The sequence below is a fragment of the Silene latifolia genome, chromosome 9 (assembly GCF_048544455.1).
Source record: "Silene latifolia isolate original U9 population chromosome 9, ASM4854445v1, whole genome shotgun sequence".
Lineage (NCBI taxonomy): Eukaryota > Viridiplantae > Streptophyta > Magnoliopsida > Caryophyllales > Caryophyllaceae > Silene > Silene latifolia.
Genome location: NC_133534.1, coordinates 211422127 through 211440771, shown reverse-complemented (window position 1 = coordinate 211440771; position 18645 = coordinate 211422127). Strand labels below are relative to the sequence as shown.

General features: G+C 40.9%; 2 protein-coding genes and 1 non-coding gene across 3 annotated transcripts; all 3 read right to left on the bottom strand.

Moving 5' to 3' along the window:
* Positions 1–2001: 2001 nt before the first annotated feature.
* On the bottom strand, positions 2002–2805 carry LOC141602188 (uncharacterized). Its single transcript, XM_074422495.1, has 2 exons — positions 2260–2805; positions 2002–2145 (listed from the first exon to the last, which is right to left on the bottom strand). The coding sequence occupies exons 1-2, from the start codon at positions 2803–2805 to the stop codon at positions 2002–2004; spliced, it is 690 nt and encodes a 229-aa protein (XP_074278596.1).
* Positions 2806–8918: 6113 nt separating this feature from the next.
* LOC141602187 (uncharacterized) lies at positions 8919–11202 on the bottom strand. Its single transcript, XM_074422494.1, has 2 exons — positions 9920–11202; positions 8919–9825 (listed from the first exon to the last, which is right to left on the bottom strand). The coding sequence occupies exons 1-2, from the start codon at positions 11200–11202 to the stop codon at positions 8919–8921; spliced, it is 2190 nt and encodes a 729-aa protein (XP_074278595.1).
* Positions 11203–13325: 2123 nt separating this feature from the next.
* LOC141604424 (small nucleolar RNA R71) lies at positions 13326–13432 on the bottom strand. Its single transcript, XR_012526124.1, has one exon. It is a non-coding gene; the product is annotated as a small nucleolar RNA R71 (small nucleolar RNA).
* Positions 13433–18645: the final 5213 nt, after the last annotated feature.

Sequence of the window (18645 nt, the reverse complement as noted above, 5' to 3'; positions counted from 1 at the left end):
CTGGTAGTACAACCAAGATATAAAGCTATGTTTGGGAATTGACCATTTGGTCCAAACAATATGACACCAGCTTACATCCTGCCTGTTTTGACTTAGCCATAGGTACCCCTTTTTGATAGTATATTCCTTGCCTAGTACCATTGTCCATTCATTCTGATTATATGCTGGATGAAATTCCCTCTTCAATTTGCATACCTTTTTCCATGTCCAACTAGCATCCTGGGGAGGATCATAATTCTCCCATCCTTGTCCTTTCAGATAAACACTATGCACCCATTGCACCCACAGTTTAGATGGGTGAGCCTGAACCCACCAAACCAGATTCCCAACTGCTGCTTTGTTCCATGTGTATTCATCTCTCAGTCCCAGTCCCCCCTCATTCTGATTAGTACAAATTTTTGACCAGGCTACAGTAGGGGTCCTAGCATATTCAGTCCCTCCATGCCACAGAAAGTTCCTGCAGACTGCTTCAATTTTGAGTAGCACTGCCTTTGGAATAATGAAAATTGAAGCCCAGTAAGAGTGTAGTGTTCTGTATACTGCTTTTATCAAAACCAATCTCCCAGCATATGAGAGTTTCTTTGTCCCTAACTGTCTGATTCTCTCCAAAACTTTATCAATCAGAGGCTGGCAATCTTTGATTGATAGTTTAGATGGTTTGATGGGCACACCAAGGTATTTGAATGGTAGTTGGCCCAAAGTACATCCCGAAACCTGTACTATTTCTCTTCTGATTTCACTAGTTACTCCATTAAAGTACACATTCGATTTTCCCCTACTCATCTGAAGTCCTGATGCTTGTGAAAAGGTTGACAAAGTACGTAGCAGGATCATAATGGATTCCACATCCCCTTTAGAAAAAAGAAGCAAATCATCTGCAAACATTAAGATGCTCAGTTTCATGGACTTACAAAGGGGGTAAAACCTGAACTTCATTGTAGAGGTGGTGTAGGCTAGTAATCTGGTCAGATATTCCATACAAATTGTAAACAGCAGTGGTGACAAAGGATCTCCTTGCCTTAATCCTCTCTGTCCCTTAAACCAGCCAAAGCTATCCCCATTCAGATTCAAGGTGTAAGTTGCAGTTGTAACACATTCCTTAATGAGAGCAATAAAATCATTTGGGAGATTCAATTCCTGCAGCATCTGAAAAAGAAAGCTCCACTCCACTGAGTCATAAGCCTTCTGTAAGTCTATTTTGAACATGCATCTAGGTGAGACACTCTTCCTTCCATAGAGTTTAACTAGATCTTGGCAGATTAGAATATTCTCCATTATGCTTCGACCCTGAATAAAGCCTCCTTGTGTGACAGAAATTAAATGAGGGAGAACCAAAGCAAGCCTTGCACAAAGAAGCTTTGAAATGCATTTGTATACCACATTACAACATGCAATGGGACTGAATTGGATCACAGTCAGTGGGTTTGGCACTTTAGGAATTAATGTAACATTAGTAGCATTCAGTTGCTTAAGCAGTTTGCCATTCCTAAAAAATTCATGGACAGCATCACATACATCACCTCCAACAATGTCCCAGCTAGCTTTAAAGAATTGACTAGAATAGCCATCTGGACCCGGAGCTTTTTCATTTGGTATACTGAAGATAGTGCTTTTGTTTTCTTCATCAGTAACTGGTGTTAGTAGAATCTGATGCTGAGTCTCATCACATTTATTACCTTGCTGTACTACTCTAGTGCTGACAGGAGTTGTGGAGTGAGATTTGCCTAACAGCTGAGTATAGAAATTTAGAAACCTGTCCTGCACACCCTTCTTATCAGTATGTTGATTCCCCTGATGATCAGTAATCTGGACTGTCTGATTTTGTCTCCTCCTAGTTTTCAAGATACCATGAAAGAATGATGTATTTACATCCCCATCTGCAGTCCATTTCATCTATGCTTTTTGTTGCAAAAATTTATTCTGAGCTTTAGCCAGCTGTTGGTAGCTCTCTCTAGCCTCCCATTCCCATTGAATTAGGCTTAGGTCCTGAGGATTCACTCCCTATGTTTGCTGTATTTTGGTAAGTTTAGTAAGAGCCACCTCAGTAGTGCTCTGAATATCAGCAAACCTGGTTTTATTCAGTTGCTTGAGCCCTTGCTTCAGATTCTTTAATTTCCTAACCAACTCATACATCTTGGTTCCAGTCTGCATACAATTCCATCCAACTTGAACAATCTCTTTAAAGTTGGGAGCCAGACTCCATATGTTAAATTATTTAAATGGTCTGGATCTCTTTTCATCTGTAAGATTAGCCTGTACCACACAAGGGGTGTGATCAAAAGTTCCCTCAGGCAAATAGTGCGCATACAGAAGAGGGAAATCATTGAGCCAGTCCTGGTTCACCAGAAAACGATATAGTCTACTATATACCCTATCAGCAGGACATTGTTTGTTATTCCATGTGTATAGAGCTCCCATGGTCAGGCTATCTATCACTTCACACTGATGCAAGCATTGCCTGAAATCTTCTGCATCCTGCCTAGAGATTGAGCCTCCCACTCTCTCATCCTCAGTCAAGACACAGTTGAATTCTCCTCCAATGGCCCATGCCCCTTGAATGTTATTTGCCAGTCTGCTTAAATTAGCCCAAAGAGATTGCCTCTCAGTGCTTCCATTGAAAGCATAGACCATAGTGGCATAAAAACGTCTGTTGGTACTCTTATGAAGAACTGTCATATGAATAAATTGGGCATCATATTCCGGAAAGTTGATATCCCATTCATGAGCCTGCCATAGTATCCAAATTCTACCTCCTTGATGATATGCTGAGTTTGTAGAAATACTCCAATTGTTAAAAAAATTCATGGTTTATGTTCAATTTATTTGGTTTGATTTTTGTCTCTAATAAAGCAAAGAAATTAACATTATTATCTATAAGAAATCTATTTATAACTTGCTACTTACTCCTCCCATTCATACCCCGCACATTCCAAAACCCCAGCTTAATCATTGATCAGGGTTATGGTTGGGGTGTCCCTCTGAACTAGTGCCCTTCCCTGCTGAATCAGTAAGTAGCACTACATTAGTCCCTCCTTCTTTTACTGGTGTATGCATTGTCAATGGGGGAAAATCTGTAATCTGTACCAGCACAGGCTCTTCCTCCACCCTAGGTGCAGAAACTCTAGGTGTGATTAAAAGATTTTTAGAGCTTGACTGATCTGAACTTTTGGGCTTCTCCACTTTCCTCCAAACCTGCTTAACAGGTTTAATTAATTGGACTTTGTGAACCACTTGATATTTCCCTTTCCTGCAGTTGTTGTGATCATGCCCCAACGTCTTACCGTTAGTGCAGAGTACTAGTTTCCATTCATATTCAAGTTTAACCTCCACCAGTTGCTTCTTTTCATCACTAAATTTAAGTGTTTCAGGAAATTTTTGGTCAATTTGTACCTCCACCAGCACTCTAGCGTATGCTAGTCTAGTCTTCAGCTCTGTTGCATTATCCTTTTGGACAAAAGTACCTACCAGTCCTGTAATTTTTGGCAGGCTTTGTCCCCAAAATTTCAAGGGCAATTGATGCAATCTTAGCCAGGTTGGCACATTTTTTACATTCTCTTTTTCCAAAGCCACATTCTCCTGCCATGGTTTAATTATGACTGGCTTACTATCAAATAAATAGTGGCCTTCATTCAATACCTGGTCCTGCATTTCTTTCGTATGGAATCTGACGAGAAATATCCCATTAGGCATGAATGAAATCTTATCTATGGTATGCTTATGCCATGTCCTCCTCAAATATCCTTCTAGAACCGCCATGGGTGGATTGGCTCCTAATACGAAGCCATACACAGCCTGTTTCCAATACTCTAGTTCATCATGAACGTCCTCGTCTGATAATTGAAGCAATGGCTCTGATTCTTCTACCGCCTTTGGATTCTTAGCCTTTGATTCGTGCACCCATTCTCCCTGCTCCTCAGTACCTGATGTGACCATAATTAGCGCATATTTAGCCCCCGAATTAGCCTTGTTCCCATGCTTTTTAGTGCATATTTGGGTCATTTATTGTCTTTAGTTCTTTGTTTTGCATATTCTTTGAGATTTTGATCCCTTGGTAGGAAAGGAGTGCAAATCTTGTATTTTCATTGCAAAACAAGACTAAATTGATTAAATTCAATGACCAAGCATCAAGGAGAGACAAAATTAGAAGGCCTTTGTACATATGATAGTAGATGAGCAATGTTGAGAAAGGATCCTTGCATCCCCTAGGAAATCCCCAAGGATTTTATGAAGAAAAGGGAAGAAAAGAAGAAGAAATAGTGCTGAGCTACAATCCGAGCGGATTGTCCCGAATCCGCCCGTCCTCCACAAGCACAATCCGTGCGTCTTCCTCCAAAGACGCCCGGGTTAGCAGCCCCCAGAATCCGCCCGGATTCCCCTGAAGACGCCCGTTTTCCCCCGCCTGAATCCGCCTGTCCCGACTCCAATACGCACGATTCCAAAGATCAAATAAATTTCGTCTTCTCCAAGCTACAAAGAAAGAAGCCCTTCCTTCGAAAAATATCGGCTCCTCCCTGCTCAATCTAAAAAGTGTAATTACTAGTTTAGCCCTTAGTTAACCCTATTGCATCCACCTAATTTCCACTATAAATACCCCATTAGTCTAATTAGAAGAGGATGTTCTTCTTACCAATAATTAGAGTAGTTAATATCAATCAAATATCTCTTTAGTATTGTAATCAACAATTAATCAAGTTCTAATACAAGTTTTATTTCCTTAATCTCTCTTTTGTTCATCCTTTATTTTGGGTAATTGAAGATTATTTGGGTTATTATTGGGAGATTGACAACCTCTCAATCAAGCATCGAGTACTTCTTTTATTCTTTGCTTTATTATTGGAATCATTAGTAGGTATAATTCTCTTAACCCCTCTTTAATTATTGTTAATTACTTTCATTTATTCATCATGTTTCCTTTTGTTGGTATGATTGACAACCTTGCTAGCATGATCAACATGATAATGAGTGAGTAGTGACCTAGCTAGGGTTAATGGGTAATTAGGGGAAACCAACATGGGGAATGATTCATGCTTAAATTAATATGCTTTCATGGTTTATTTGCTTGCTTGTTTTGATCTCAACTCATGCACATGTTATGTTTGATGAAATGTGAGCCTATGAATCCTTGCATTTTTTATCCATCACCTATCTTTTCAATGCGACTTGTAAGAAATAAACCAACTCGAGTCTCATTACACCATGCATGTTGTTGAGTAGGGAAGACTAAGTCGACTTGTAGGTGTTGTAAAATTCAATCGATTCGGCTCCGGGACCCAAACCTTCCTAGGATTGTAAGATATAACCCAACTAAATCCATCCGAAAAATAATTGCTTGCTTATAATTTGAGAACATGTTTGTATGATCAACTCCCATGATTCCCCTATGACCCCATGACACCCTAGTGCTTTTTATCAATTGTTTACAAACCTTTTATTTCATCTTGCTTATTTACTTTCATTGTTATTTAGTTAGTGACCTTCTACATCAACCCAAATTGTGACACCCCTAAGACACCACTAGGTTCAATAGAAATCTCATCTCAATTCCCGTCCCTAGGGATTCGACCTTTACTTGCCTCTTTACTAATTGGAGAGTTGTTTGTGAAGCTATAAATTGTGTTTTGGTTCGGACGTGACCCAACGACAACATCTATTAAATTGTGTACACGAAACGGACTGATAAAAAATGGCGCCGTTGCCGGGGACGGTGTTAACTTGATTTAGATTTTCTTATATTGTTATTAGTTGTGTCTTTCTTTGCCTTGGGGAAGTAAAACTCCTAAAGGTTTGTTCTAATTGTTTTCGAGTTGTTTGATATTTTGCATGTCTAGAAGGTCACAAAGTGATTTGTTACCTTTTGACCGTGAAATTGAAAGAACCTTGACAAACAATATGAGATTTGCTAGGAGGAATTTGAGAGGTATTAGTGAGGTAGTGGATATTCAACCAACTATTGAGTTCATCAACCCTTTTGCAAGAGAAGGTGAGTGATGTGTAAACACCCACCCCTTACAATATTTTGACAATTTGGGAAATGGCAGGAAAAAGGACCAACTTCTAAATTTGGTTTGAGCACTCTATTGGACTCCTAAATTCATGAAAATTTGCAGTAATTACCCTGGACACCTTAGCTCAATTCTGTGAAAATTACAAGATTTTAGGAGACTCAGAAGTAATTTAAATAAATTACTAAACCTGAACTGACAGAGAAGGAACAGACTGACAGTGTGGGTGTAATTGTGAAGTAAAGGAGGTAAATTTGAGATATAATTGTTCAACTACCTTCCACAGCAAGCAAAAGAAGTTAACTAAACAATTTAGGATGTTTAACTCAAGAAAACCACAGCTTAACACAGGAATACTCGAGTTGAAACAGACAATAAAGCTCAAACAATCCACAGCATGCACAGGACTGTTCTCACCCTATTAATAGGTTCTTATTCAATACTCACAGCAAGCACAGAGTATCAATAAGCCTGACTCTACCCTATGTTTCTAACATAAGATTTAAGAGATTTGAATTGAGAGTAAAACTCAGGTTTTCATTCATAAATCAGCTGCCTCTAACAGTCTGATGCAAGGGTCCTTATATAGGCCTTACTTTTAGGTTAAACATGAAATAAAAGGTTCATCTAAGGGCCAGGATTGTCCCATAAGTCAGGACAAAAGTCTAGATAATATATTACAATGGCAAAAAGATCATAAATGTAAACTAGAGTGAAAACAAATTGAGTTTGCGAGAGGGCGGTCAGTGTGACATCTTTTTGCCTTTCAAGCTTTTCTGTGGTAGTTGTTGCTTTTCCTGCTTATGTGAGGACGAATGGTCTCCTTGGTCTTGACTTAGTGTCCAAGCACCCTCTGATATATGGAAACTTAAGTTAAAGAAGCCTCACACACAGCTTTTCCTTGGTTTGTCCAGAAATGGCAATGTACTTTTTGGAATCTCTCCTTTCCTGCAACTTGCTTTCAGACTGGTTTTTCAATACTTTGCAATGAGAATTTGACCTGGCTCCCTAGGACTTTTTGATGCTCATATGAGTGTTTTATCAGCTGGCCATGGTGGCAGTGGTGATTTGCCTTGTCTTTGGTACTTAGGAGCCTGCAAAGTAGACGATCGGTGGCTAGGTAGGAGTGGTTATGGCCTGTTGTTGCCTGAGTTGCTTGACCATGGAATAGTTGGTTGTCCTGGTTACTAGCTCCTGCATCAACCCCTCCTGGTTGAACAGGGCTTGTCCTCAAGCATGTAACCTCCTCATCTCCTGAATCTTCATAGTATGGACTGAGATCACCCACATTAAAAGTCCCATGCACCCCATAGTCACCTGGCAGATCAATCTTGTATGCATTTGGCCCAATCTTTTCAACAACTTCAAATGGACCATCTGATCTTGGCATGAGTTTATTTTTCCTTTTTGCTGGAAATCTTTCCTTTCTCAGATGTATCCATACCAGATCCCCTGGTTCAAACTCTTTCTTCCCCTTAGACACCTTAAGATGTTTCTGGTATTGTTCATTTGTTCTTTCAATCTGCCTTTTCACTGTCTCATGTAGTTTCAAAGAATTGCTCGGCTCTTTTCTTGGCATCCAGGTTGATGTTTTCCTTGGGTACAGAAGATAAATCCAGGGGCATAAGTGGATTGACCCCATAGACTACCTCAAAAGGACTGTGTCCAGTTGCAGTTGATGGTGCTCTGTTGAATGCAAACTCTGCTGCTGCTAGCTTTAGGTCCCAATCTTTTAGGCTCTTGCTGACAAGACACCTTAAAATCCTTCCCAATGTTCTGTTAGTGACCTCAGTTTGGCCATCTGTTTGTGGGTGGTGAGAGGTGCTGAACAAGAGCTTGGTTTTAAGCAACTTCCATAGAGTCTTCCAAAAATATCCCATGAATTTTGTATCCCTGTCGATACAATGGTTTTGGAACTCCATGGAGTCTCACAATCTCCTTCAAGAATAGCTCAGCAACACTTGCTGCATCCTCTGTCTTTTTGCAAGCTACAAAGTGAGCCATCTTCTTGAACCTCGTCCACCACAACCATTACAGAATCTTTCCCTCTCTGTGTTCTTGGTAGGGCCACAATGAAGTCCATGCTTAAGTCTTCCCATGGTTTGCTTGGCACTGGTAGGGGAGTGTATGGACCAGGTTGGAAAGAACTCTTGGAGAGCTGGCATTTTGAGCACCTTCGAGGATAATCAACATCACCCATCATTCTTGGCCAATAGAATTGGTCCTGTAATATCTCCAAGGTCTTTTGGACACCAAAGTGCCCTCCCATTCCCCCTGAGTGGACTTCCCTGATCAAGAGATCTCTGTAAGACCCCCTTGGAACACATAGTTTGTTGCCCTGGAATAGGAAACCTTCCTGTAGTAGATATTTGCTTCCTTGGTTCTTATGCCCTTGATCTGAGTAATCAATTCCTCTCGAGAAGTCGGATCTTCCTTATACAATTCTTTCATGAATTCAAACCCAAGAACCCTGTTGGACATAACTGAAAGCAAGGAATGCCTTCTTGACAATGCATCTGCTACCACATTTTTCTTGCCTTCCTTGTATTTGCTGGAAAAGGTAAAAGACTGCAAGAACTCCACCCATTTGGCATGCCTGAAATTTAACTTGTGCTGGCCATTGATGTACTTCAAGGCTTCATGATCAGAGTGTAGTACAAATGGCTTAGGTTTAAGGTAATGATTCCAATGCATCAAGGCTCTGATGATTGCATAGAACTTTTTATCATAGGTGGAATATTTCAGTTTGGCCCCATTTAACTTCTCACTGAAATATGCCACAGGCTTCTGGCTTTGAATCAGTACTGCTCCAATTCCTACCCCACTAGCATCACATTCCACTTCAAATAGCTGATCAAAATCAGGTAGCTTTAGGATAGGAGTGTTACACATGAGTTGCTTGATTTTTTCAAAGGACTACTGAGCTTGTTCAGTCCATTGAAACTCCCCTTTCCTCATACATTCAGTGATGGGTGCCACCACTGTGCTGAAGTTCTTGATAAATCTCCTGTAGAAGGATGCTAACCCATGAAAACTCCTTACTTCAGTGACTGTAGTAGGGGTTGGCCAAGATTGCATTGCTGCAATTTTCTCTTGGTCAACTGAAATGCCTCTTCCTGATATCAGGTAACCCAGGAATGCAACCTCCTCGGCCATAAAGGTGCATTTCTCCCAGCTTGCCATACAGCTTCTTCTCTCGAGGATTTTAAACACCACTTCCAGATGCCTAAGATGTTCTCCCTTGCTCTTGCTATACACCAGTATGTCATCAAAGTAGACAACATCAAACTTGCCTAGACATGGCCTCAGCACTTCAGTCATTAATCTCATGAAGGTACTGGGTGCATTTGACAGTCCAAAAGGCATTACAAGCCACTCATACAGGCCATGTTTTGTTTTGAAAGCAGTCTTCCATTCATCCCCTTCCCTAATCCTCACTTGATGGTATCCTTGCCTTAGATCAATCTTAGAGAATATGCTGGCACCACTCAACTCATCAAGCATATCATCTAATCTGGGGATTGGGAACCTATACTTGACTGTAATGTTGTTTATAGCTCTGCTATCTGTGCACATCCTCCAGGTGCCATCTTTTTTTGGTACAAGGAGTGCAGGGACTGCACAAGGACTAAGAGACTCCCCCACAAATCCCTTTGTCATTAGCTCCTCAATCTGATGTTGTAATTCCTTTGTAGCATTTGGATCACACCTATAAGCTGGTTTGTTTGGGAGCACTGAACCAGGAACAAGATCAATGTGGTGTTCAATGCCCCTTAATGGCGGTAATCCACTAGGCAGCTCATCTGGGAACACTTCCTGGAACCTTTGAATCAAAGGGGCAACAATTTGTGGGCACAATAGTGTTCTCTTCTTGGTTTACTTCCCTGGATAACAAAGATCGAATTGGCTGTTCTTGCCTGATCTCCTTAATCATGGCTGCCTCAGATAAGAACAACACACCACTCATTTCTTCTGGGACATTAGGACTGCCATAGTCCCTCTGGTTTGGTGGCAATGGGGTCAGGGTGACCTTCTTGCCTTGATGTTTGAATATGTAGACATTGTCCTTCCCTTGGTGTGTGGTATTCCTGTCATATTCCCAAGGTCTCCCAAGTAACAGGTGACAGGCATCCATGGGTACCACATCACACAACACTTCATCTTTGTACATTTTCCCAATGGAGAAGGAAATAATGCACTGCTTGTCAACTCTCACTCCTGAATCCTTACTTAGCCATCTCAATTTGTAAGGGTTAGGGTGTTCTTGTGTTGGTAAGCCCAGCTTGCTAACCATGGTGGTGGAGGCAACATTAGTGCAGCTACCCCCATCAATAATGAGGTTACAAACTCTTCCCTGGATAGTACATCTACTCCTGAATATCATAGACCTCTGGTCAGCCTCTAAGGGGGCTTGCTGAGAGTGCATGACCCTCCAAAGGAACAAACTGTGCCCTGTATCAGGATGAGCAACAATCTGGTCTGGACTGGCTTCTTTCTCAGACTCCACCTTCTCTAAAACAAGAGCCTCATCCTCCTCACACTCTACCAAACCTTCCCTTTCCCATTCTGCAACCTCTATTGCAGTGAGTGCCCTAGCAGAAGGACAATCCTTCCTGAAATGGCCAAATCCCTGGCACTGGAAGCACTTAATCTTGTCTCTGGATAAGGGTGGGTTAATTTTGGGGTTCATGGGTGCCTTCCCCTTATCCACAGTGGGTCGGGGGGTTGTTTTGGGTGGGTCATTGATTTTGACACCAGAATAAGGTCTGAAAACAGGTTTGGGTCTGGTTGCAACTGGTTTGGTTTTCCCCATTTTCTCCACTCTTAATGATAGGTTAACCACATCATCATAAGACCATAAAGGTTGCATTCTAACCTCTGCAGCAATGTTTTTGTCAAGACCCTCTAAGAACCTAGCAATTCTTTGTTCAGGTTTTTCATTGATTTCACATTGAAGTGTTAATTGCTCAAATTCTCTTAAATAGGCTTCAACAGTTTTCTCTTTCTGTTTAAGGTTAGACAGTTTGATGAATAAATCCTGAGTATAGTCTTTGGTGACAAACTTAGCCAACATTTTCTTTTTAAGTTTGGACCACGACCTAAGAGGATCCTTACCCTCCTTTAACCTTTGATGCTTAAGATTATCATACCATAGGGAAGCATAACCTTTCAGTTTCAAGACTGCAACTTTACAAGCCATAGCATCATTATAATTTTTATACTCAAAGATTTTTTCAACATCTCTAATCCATTCTAGTAGGTCATCAGGGTTCAAACTACCAGAAAATTCAGGGATATCTACCTTTATATGTCAGTCTGTCTGCTCAAGATGTTCTTCTTGTGTCCTGTTGCTTTCATCAGAGTCTGATCCATATTCTTCCTCTGGTCGTGGGTATCTCCTTCCTCCCATGGCAAAGCCTCTCCCTATACCCCTTCCTCTGGCAGGTTGCCCCTTGGGGTCTGGGTTTGGGATTCTCTCCATGACAGCATGCATAGCATTCACCAGTGTACCCATATTTCTGGCCAGATCTCCAACTGTGGCTTCAATGCCAGCTAGTCTCTCTTCACTCATGGTTAGTTTTTGTGTTTTTAATGTAGGTAGGTTGATGAACTCACTATTCTCTCAATTCCCAAGACAAACACAATATGGAATTGTGTTTAGCCTGGCTCTGATACCAAGTTGATGTGTAAACACCCACCCCTTACAATATTTTGACAATTTGGGAAATGGCAGGAAAAAGGACCAACTTCTAAATTTGGTTTCAGCACTCTATTGGACTCCTAAATTCATGAAAATTTGCAGTAATTACCCTGGACACCCTAGCTCAATTCTGTGAAAATTACAAGATTTTAGGAGACTCAGAAGTAATTTAAATAAATTACTAAACCTGAACTGACAGAGAAGGAACAGATTGTGATGTGTGGGTGTAATTGTGAAGTAAAGGAGGTAAATTTGAGATATAATTGTTCAACTACCTTCCACAGCAAGCACAAGAAGTTAACTAAACAATTTGGGATGTTTAACTCAAGAAAACCACCGCTTAACACAGGAATACTCGAGTTGAAACAGACAATAAAGCTCAAACAATCCACAGCATGCACAGGACTGTTCTCACCCTATTACCAGGTTCTTATTCAATACTCACAGCAAGCACAGAGTATCAATAAGCCTGACTCTACCCTATGTTTCTAACATAAGATTTAAGAGATTTGAATTGAGAGTAAAACTCAGGTTTTCATTTATAAATCAGCTGCCTCTAACAGTCTGATGCAAGGGTCCTTATATAAGCCTTGCTTTTAGGTTAAACATGAAATAAAAGGTTCATCTAAGGGCCAGGATTGTCCCATAAGTCAGGACAAAAGTCTAGATAATATATTACAACGGCAAAAAGATCATAAATGTAAACTAGAGTGAAAACAAATTGCGTTTGCGAGGGACAATCGGTGTGACAAAGACATCTTTGTTGCCTTTCAAGCTTTTCTGTGGTAGTTGTTGCTTTTCCTGCTTATGCGAGGACGAGTGGTCTCCTTGGTCTTGACTTAGTGTCCAAGCACCCTCTGATATATGGAAACTTAAGTTAAAGAAGCCTCACACACAGCTTTTCCTTGGTTTGTCCAGAAATGGCAATGTACTTTTTGGAATCTCTCCTTTCCCGCAACTTGCTTTCGACCGGTTTTTCAATACTTTGCAATGAGAATTTGACCTGGCTCCCTAGGACTTTTTGATGCTCATATGAGTGTTTTATCAGCTGGCCATGGTGGCAGCTGGTGATTTGCCTTGTACTGGTACTTAGGAGCCTGCAAAGTAGACTGATCAGTGGCTAGGTAGGAGTGGTTATGGCCTGTTGTTGCCTGAGTTGCTTGACCATGGAATAGTTGGTTGTCCTGGTTACTAGCTCCTGCATCAGTGAGGAGAACCCAACACAAAATACCCCACAAAATCAACCTACAATGCCTAAATTTTCATCACATTCCATACCCACCGAGGAGAACCTACCCAATGGTACTCCCACACCACAACATTTGACCGGAAATTTTATTGCCAAATCCGCCTTTATCCAATTAGTCGAAAGGAGCCAATTTGGGGGGATGCCTAGTGAAGACCCTCATTCTCATATGGAAATCTTTTGTGACTATTATGATGTGATTTCTCAAACCGGTGTGACTCAAGACCAAATTCGATGGGTCTTATATTCTTTTTCTCTAATCGGCACCGCGAAACAATGGTTGAAGGGCCTTGATAACGCCACTCTCGGAATAGATTCTTGGAAGAAGTTGGCTCTAGCTTTCTACAAAAAGTTCTACCCACCGGAAGAGACTAACATGCTAAGAGCTCAAATTACGGGTTTTAAGCAAAGGGATGAAGAATATTTGTATGAAGCTTGGGAGCGGTTCAAGGGAATTTGTCGCTCATGTCCTCACCATGGACTTAGCGAGTGGTTCTTGGTACAACAATTTTGGAACGGTTTATTTGAAGATTCAAGGAACATTCTCAACATGGTATCAAATGGAATGTTCACCGAAGTTGATGACAATCAAACATGGAACAAGATTGAGGAAATGGCGGTCCATAACTCACAATATAGTAGACCTCGTAAGGCTACTAGAGGAGGAAGGAATGAAGTGGCCTCTGTTACTCAATTGGGTGCTCAACTTAGTGCTCACATTGACACAATCAATTTGAAGTTTGAACAAGCTATGGCTAGACTTGAAGAAGCCTCAAAATCACCAAAGCATCATGTTAATGCCATGACGGCATCCTCATCAATCCCAAGTGGGATATGTGAGAATTGTGGAACTTTGGGACATGACCAAAGTGAATGTAGGGGAACAAATGAACAAGTGAATGCTTTCCAAACATACAAGAGTGGTACCCCTTATTCCAACTATTACAATAAAAACACCAAGTTTCATCCAAATCTCTCATACAAAAGCCAAAATGTTCAAAACCCTCAAACAACATACACCCCACCTCCCATGAGAAACCAAAATCAAAGACCCTTTTACAACCAAAACCAAGGTTACCAAAATCAAAATCCATACAATCACCAAAATGACTAAGGTTTTGATGTTCAAAAAGCAGTCCTCCAAATGCAAAAGAATCAACAAGAGTTTTTCACCCAAATGCAAAAAGATAGCCAAGCAAAAGAAACCACCATCAACAACATTGTAGCTCACACCAAGATGTTGGAAACACAATTGACTCAACTAGCATCTTCAAGCTCACAAAGACAAAAGGGGCAATTACCACCTCAAAGTAATCCCCCAAGACATGAAACAGTTAGTGCCATTCACTTGAGAAGTGGTACAAGGTATGAAGCATCGAAGAAACAAGTTGAGGATGAAGTTGTGGAAGCTAGTGATAAGGAAGAAATTGTGCAAAACTCCAAAGATGGAGAATCATCAAAAGAAGAAATTTCAAAGAAAAATGAAGACAAGGCCAAAGAGAAGGAGCCTATTGTGATTAGACTTCCTTTTCCAAGTCGTCAAGCCAAGCCCAAATTTGATGACCAACTTGGAAAGTTTATGGAAATTGTGAAGAATTTGGAAGTCTCAATTCCTTTCACGGAATTAATCACTCACGTGCCGGCCTATGCGAAATACATGAAAGACATCCTCACAAAGAAGAAGTCGATCCGGAAACTTGAGACTATCGCCTTCACTAAGGTGAGTAGTGCAATACTTCAAGGGAGTTCGCCTCCAAAACTAAAGGATCCGGGAAGCTTCTCAATACCGTGTACCATTGGCGACACCACGATCAACAAAGACTTATGTGATCTAGGGGCTAGTGTGAGTGTTATGCCGTACTCGGTGAGTAAAAGGTTGGGGATGGGAGAGCTTAAATGCACCAATATCACACTTCAAATGGTCGATAGATCGACGAAGACACCATTAGGGATATGGGAAGATGTCCCCGTACGAATTGGGAAGTTTTTCATCCCGGTGGACTTTGTCATTGTTGATATGGAGGAAGATTCCAACATTCCAATCATTCTAGGAAGACCCTTCTTACACACCGCGGGTGCGGTGATTGATGTAAAACATGGTGAGCTCACTCTAGAAGTGGGAGATGAGAGTATAACTTTTAATCTTGACAAGACTATGAGAGCTCCCCATTTACATGAACCGTGTTTTATGATCGATCATTATAGTCGGAAGGATGATAGGAAGAAGTCGGAACTCCAATGGAAGAAGAAAATTGAAGATGCTCCATTCAAAGAGCAAGTGAATTGTGACAAAGAGAGCTTGCAAAGCTCATCAAAGACAAGCAATGAAGAAGATGTCCTCATTGGCCAAGAAAAGGAAATGGGAAAGTTGTCTCCATCAAATCAAGAGATTTTCAATGATCAACATAATGAAGTATGTGGTCTTTGGGATGACGAATTTGAAGGGATTTTTAATCCCTACATTGGTAATGCCATCAATCAAGACCGACAACAAAGGCCAAGGTCTATTGAGGACCTCTATCATGATAATCAACAAGCTTTTGATTACTTTTTCAAGGTGTTGAGCAACATCAACAACACCTTGAACATGCGCCCTTGACATCTCATCAAGAATGAGAGTTTGGTGGAGTCCTCCCTAAACCACCATTTGTAAATATTTCTAACTTCCTAACTTGCATTTCAATTCTTGTATTGCATTTTTGTTAGTTTTGGATTTTTATACTTTGATCAAGATAATTATCATGTTTGAGAGAAGTGAGGGACGGACTAATAATTTCAATTAATGTGTAGTGCTTTAGCTTAGTGTGGGGATGGCAATTGCCTAGGCTATCCATGCCTTAGTAGTGCCCCCATAATGAAGAACACAAGATATGAAGAAGAATGGAAGAATGACAAGGGATATGCGTTGTACACGGATGGAACTGAATCCGGGTACAAAGGGGTCGAATCCGAGCGGATTCAGGAGAATCCGCTCGTCTTCAAGCAATCCGGACGTATTGGGTAAAAGACGCACGTCCTGAATTGAGCTGAACTTTTGATATTTTTGACTGTCAGCGAATCCGGGCGTCCTGCATCGTAATCCGCCCGACTTCAAAAATCCGCCCGTCTTGAAGGGAAAACGCCCGTCTTCTTGGCTGAAGAAAACAAGAAAAATCCCTGTAAAGGAATCCGCCCGTCTTCTACAGAAGACGCCCGTCCCGTGTTTGCAAATCCGAGCGTCTTCACTGAAAGACGCCCGTCTTTAGGCGAGTTTTTCCCAACCCAGAAAAGGTAGAATCCGCCCCTGCCGAGCAGAATCCGCCCGTCTTACCCCTGCAGTTCAAAATTTTCGGGTTTTATAAACCCCCTCTCACCATTTCTTCATTCCTTCATTCATAACACTACTCAAAACCCTCAAAACCCTCATCCTCTCCATCACAAAAACAAAATTCCTCAACAACATTCACCAAAATCAAATCAAAACATCCTTTTAACAACAAATCAATCACTCCTCTTCCAACAAAAATCAAAACCAAGCACAAAATCTTCAACCTTTGAGTCGATTTTTGAATTCATAAAGGCAAAGCCTTTCATCTTTAAATCGGTGCACTAGAAATTGAAGATTTTTCACTCTTTTCTTGGTTTAATTCATCAATGGCAAGGACTAAGGGAGCAACAAAGGCAACAAAGGCAAAGGCACCAAAGGCAAAGGCACTATCATTAAGGCAAAAGACTCTTCAATAAAAGAAAGCATTGGCTATGGTGGTAGCAAACCCAAACTTGGAAGTACAACAACAACAACAACCTCCCATGGGAGCAACAACATCTACAACTCCGAAAATTGATCAACTTGAAAACTATCCGGAGGTAATTTTCATTTCAAAATCCCATAGGGACACCTTTGCCAAGTTTGCTAGAAAATCATTTCAATCCACCAAGTTTATTTGTGAAGATACCTAAGAAAAATTAGGTGTCCTTGAGCAAACTAGAGCCTTTTTCAAAGCCATAGGGTTGGAGAAATTGTTTGAGTCAAAAGAATTGACATACCCCTCCCTTACCTTAGAATTTTTGAGTTCTTTGAAAGTTAACAAGGTTGAGACCATGGAGACCATCGAGTTTCGTCTAGCTAATGTTAGTAGACGCATCTCCTTTGAGGAAATGGGTAAAGCTTTGGGTCTTAGTGATTCTCCGAGTTATTTTAAAAATGCTGGCAAATATGACCCCGACCCTCTTTGGGAGGCGATTTCCGGAAGGAAATTTGAAGACTTTCATGCGAGTCGTGCTCTTTTAGTCCACCATCCGGGCATAAGAGTATGGCACAAGGTCGTAGGGAACACCATCAATGCAAGAAAAGACACCAACCATTTCACCAAACTCGATTTTGTTCTTCTTGAGTCGGCTTTGAACGTTGGTAGGGAATTCACCAAGCCTTATAACTTTCTAAGGCTCTTGGTGGATAGATGGTTAAATATTGATTGTGGGAAGAAAGGCACTACCGTTATCGTGAATGGCGGCCTAGTCACTATCTTAGCTAAATACTTTGATCCAAACTTCAACAAAGATAACAAGTATGAGGCGAAAGAAGGTGGTCATCTCGTTGATATGAATACTATGATACACAAGTACAAGTGGGTTGCCCATAACCCTCTTGACACCAAGTATGGATGGCTCACTAGTGAGGCTAGTTCTTTCACTTTGCCTTCAAAGATTTGTCGATTGAGTGTCCACCGGACCAACTATCTACTTCCCCTTTCAAAAGAAGCCGAGTATATTATCCAACAACAAAAGGGTGAACTTGAAATACCCTCATCTTCCATTGTCACACCACCTTACCCTTTTGAGTACCAAGAGTTCAAGCCGAAAGGTGTTGAAGCAAGAAATGATTATTTGACTCTTCTCATGCAAGCAATGCACAAGCAAGCCTTTGAGGATCGGGAAAATGCTTACTTAGCTCAATATCCACCCCTCTTACACTTAGCTAGGCAAGGACTACTTGACCCATCATGTCCTTTGCCTAGTTGGGCGGATAAGGAAGTCCTATTTCCGAGTGCATCTAGGGTTGTTCCGGGTGATAATGAGGTTGTTGGTAATGAAGAAGTTGATGATAACATTGATGAAGAAGCTAGTGAAGAAGGAGAAGAGGATGATGAGCAAGGTGAAGAAGAAAGTGAAGAATAAAGTGGTGATAAGACCACTTCTAATGAGGATAATGATGATAGTGATGATATGATAGAAGATTAGCAAGCTTTAGAGGCTCCTACCCTCTCAAGATTTGTCTATTTCTCTCTTTGTTTTAATTATTTTTCTTGATCATTGTTGGAGTAGTCCTAGCACCATTGAGGACTAACACCTTGGTACTTTTGAGGTGTTCTCATTTTATTGTTCCCACCTTTCCAAAATGACAAAATTAGTTTCATGCATTGCATAGTGTGTGCATGAACTACACCCATCCTTGGACATTAGCAATAATGTCTAGTTCGGTTTGGGGAAGTTAATGCATACACAACGGGAGGTAATCTAAATTATCCTATCCGTCATAAACAAAAACCATGCATCATGTAGTATAGATTAGTGTAGATTGCATTTAGTGTAGAAATCATGCATCATGTTTGCATAATTTCCCATCATTTTGGCCATTGAGGACAATGCCCATATTAGTGTGGGGATGAGGAATTCTAACTTAACTTTTATTCAAAAATCAAAGAAAATTGAAAAAT

What these genes read in the sequence shown, in the direction of transcription:
- LOC141602188 (XM_074422495.1), bottom strand. Translation starts at nt 2,805, where the DNA reads ATGAATTTTTTTAACAATTGGAGTATTTCTACAAACTCAGCATATCAT. An exon ending in TTGATCACACCCCTTGTGTG is followed by an intron (nt 2,146 to 2,259) that starts GTACAGGCTAAT and finishes AATTGTATGCAG; the next exon opens with ACTGGAACCAAGATGTATGA.
- LOC141602187 (XM_074422494.1), bottom strand. Translation starts at nt 11,202, where the DNA reads ATGGCTTGTAAAGTTGCAGTCTTGAAACTGAAAGGTTATGCTTCCCTA. An exon ending in GCCATGATTAAGGAGATCAG is followed by an intron (nt 9,826 to 9,919) that starts GCAAGAACAGCC and finishes TTTGATTCAAAG; the next exon opens with GTTCCAGGAAGTGTTCCCAG.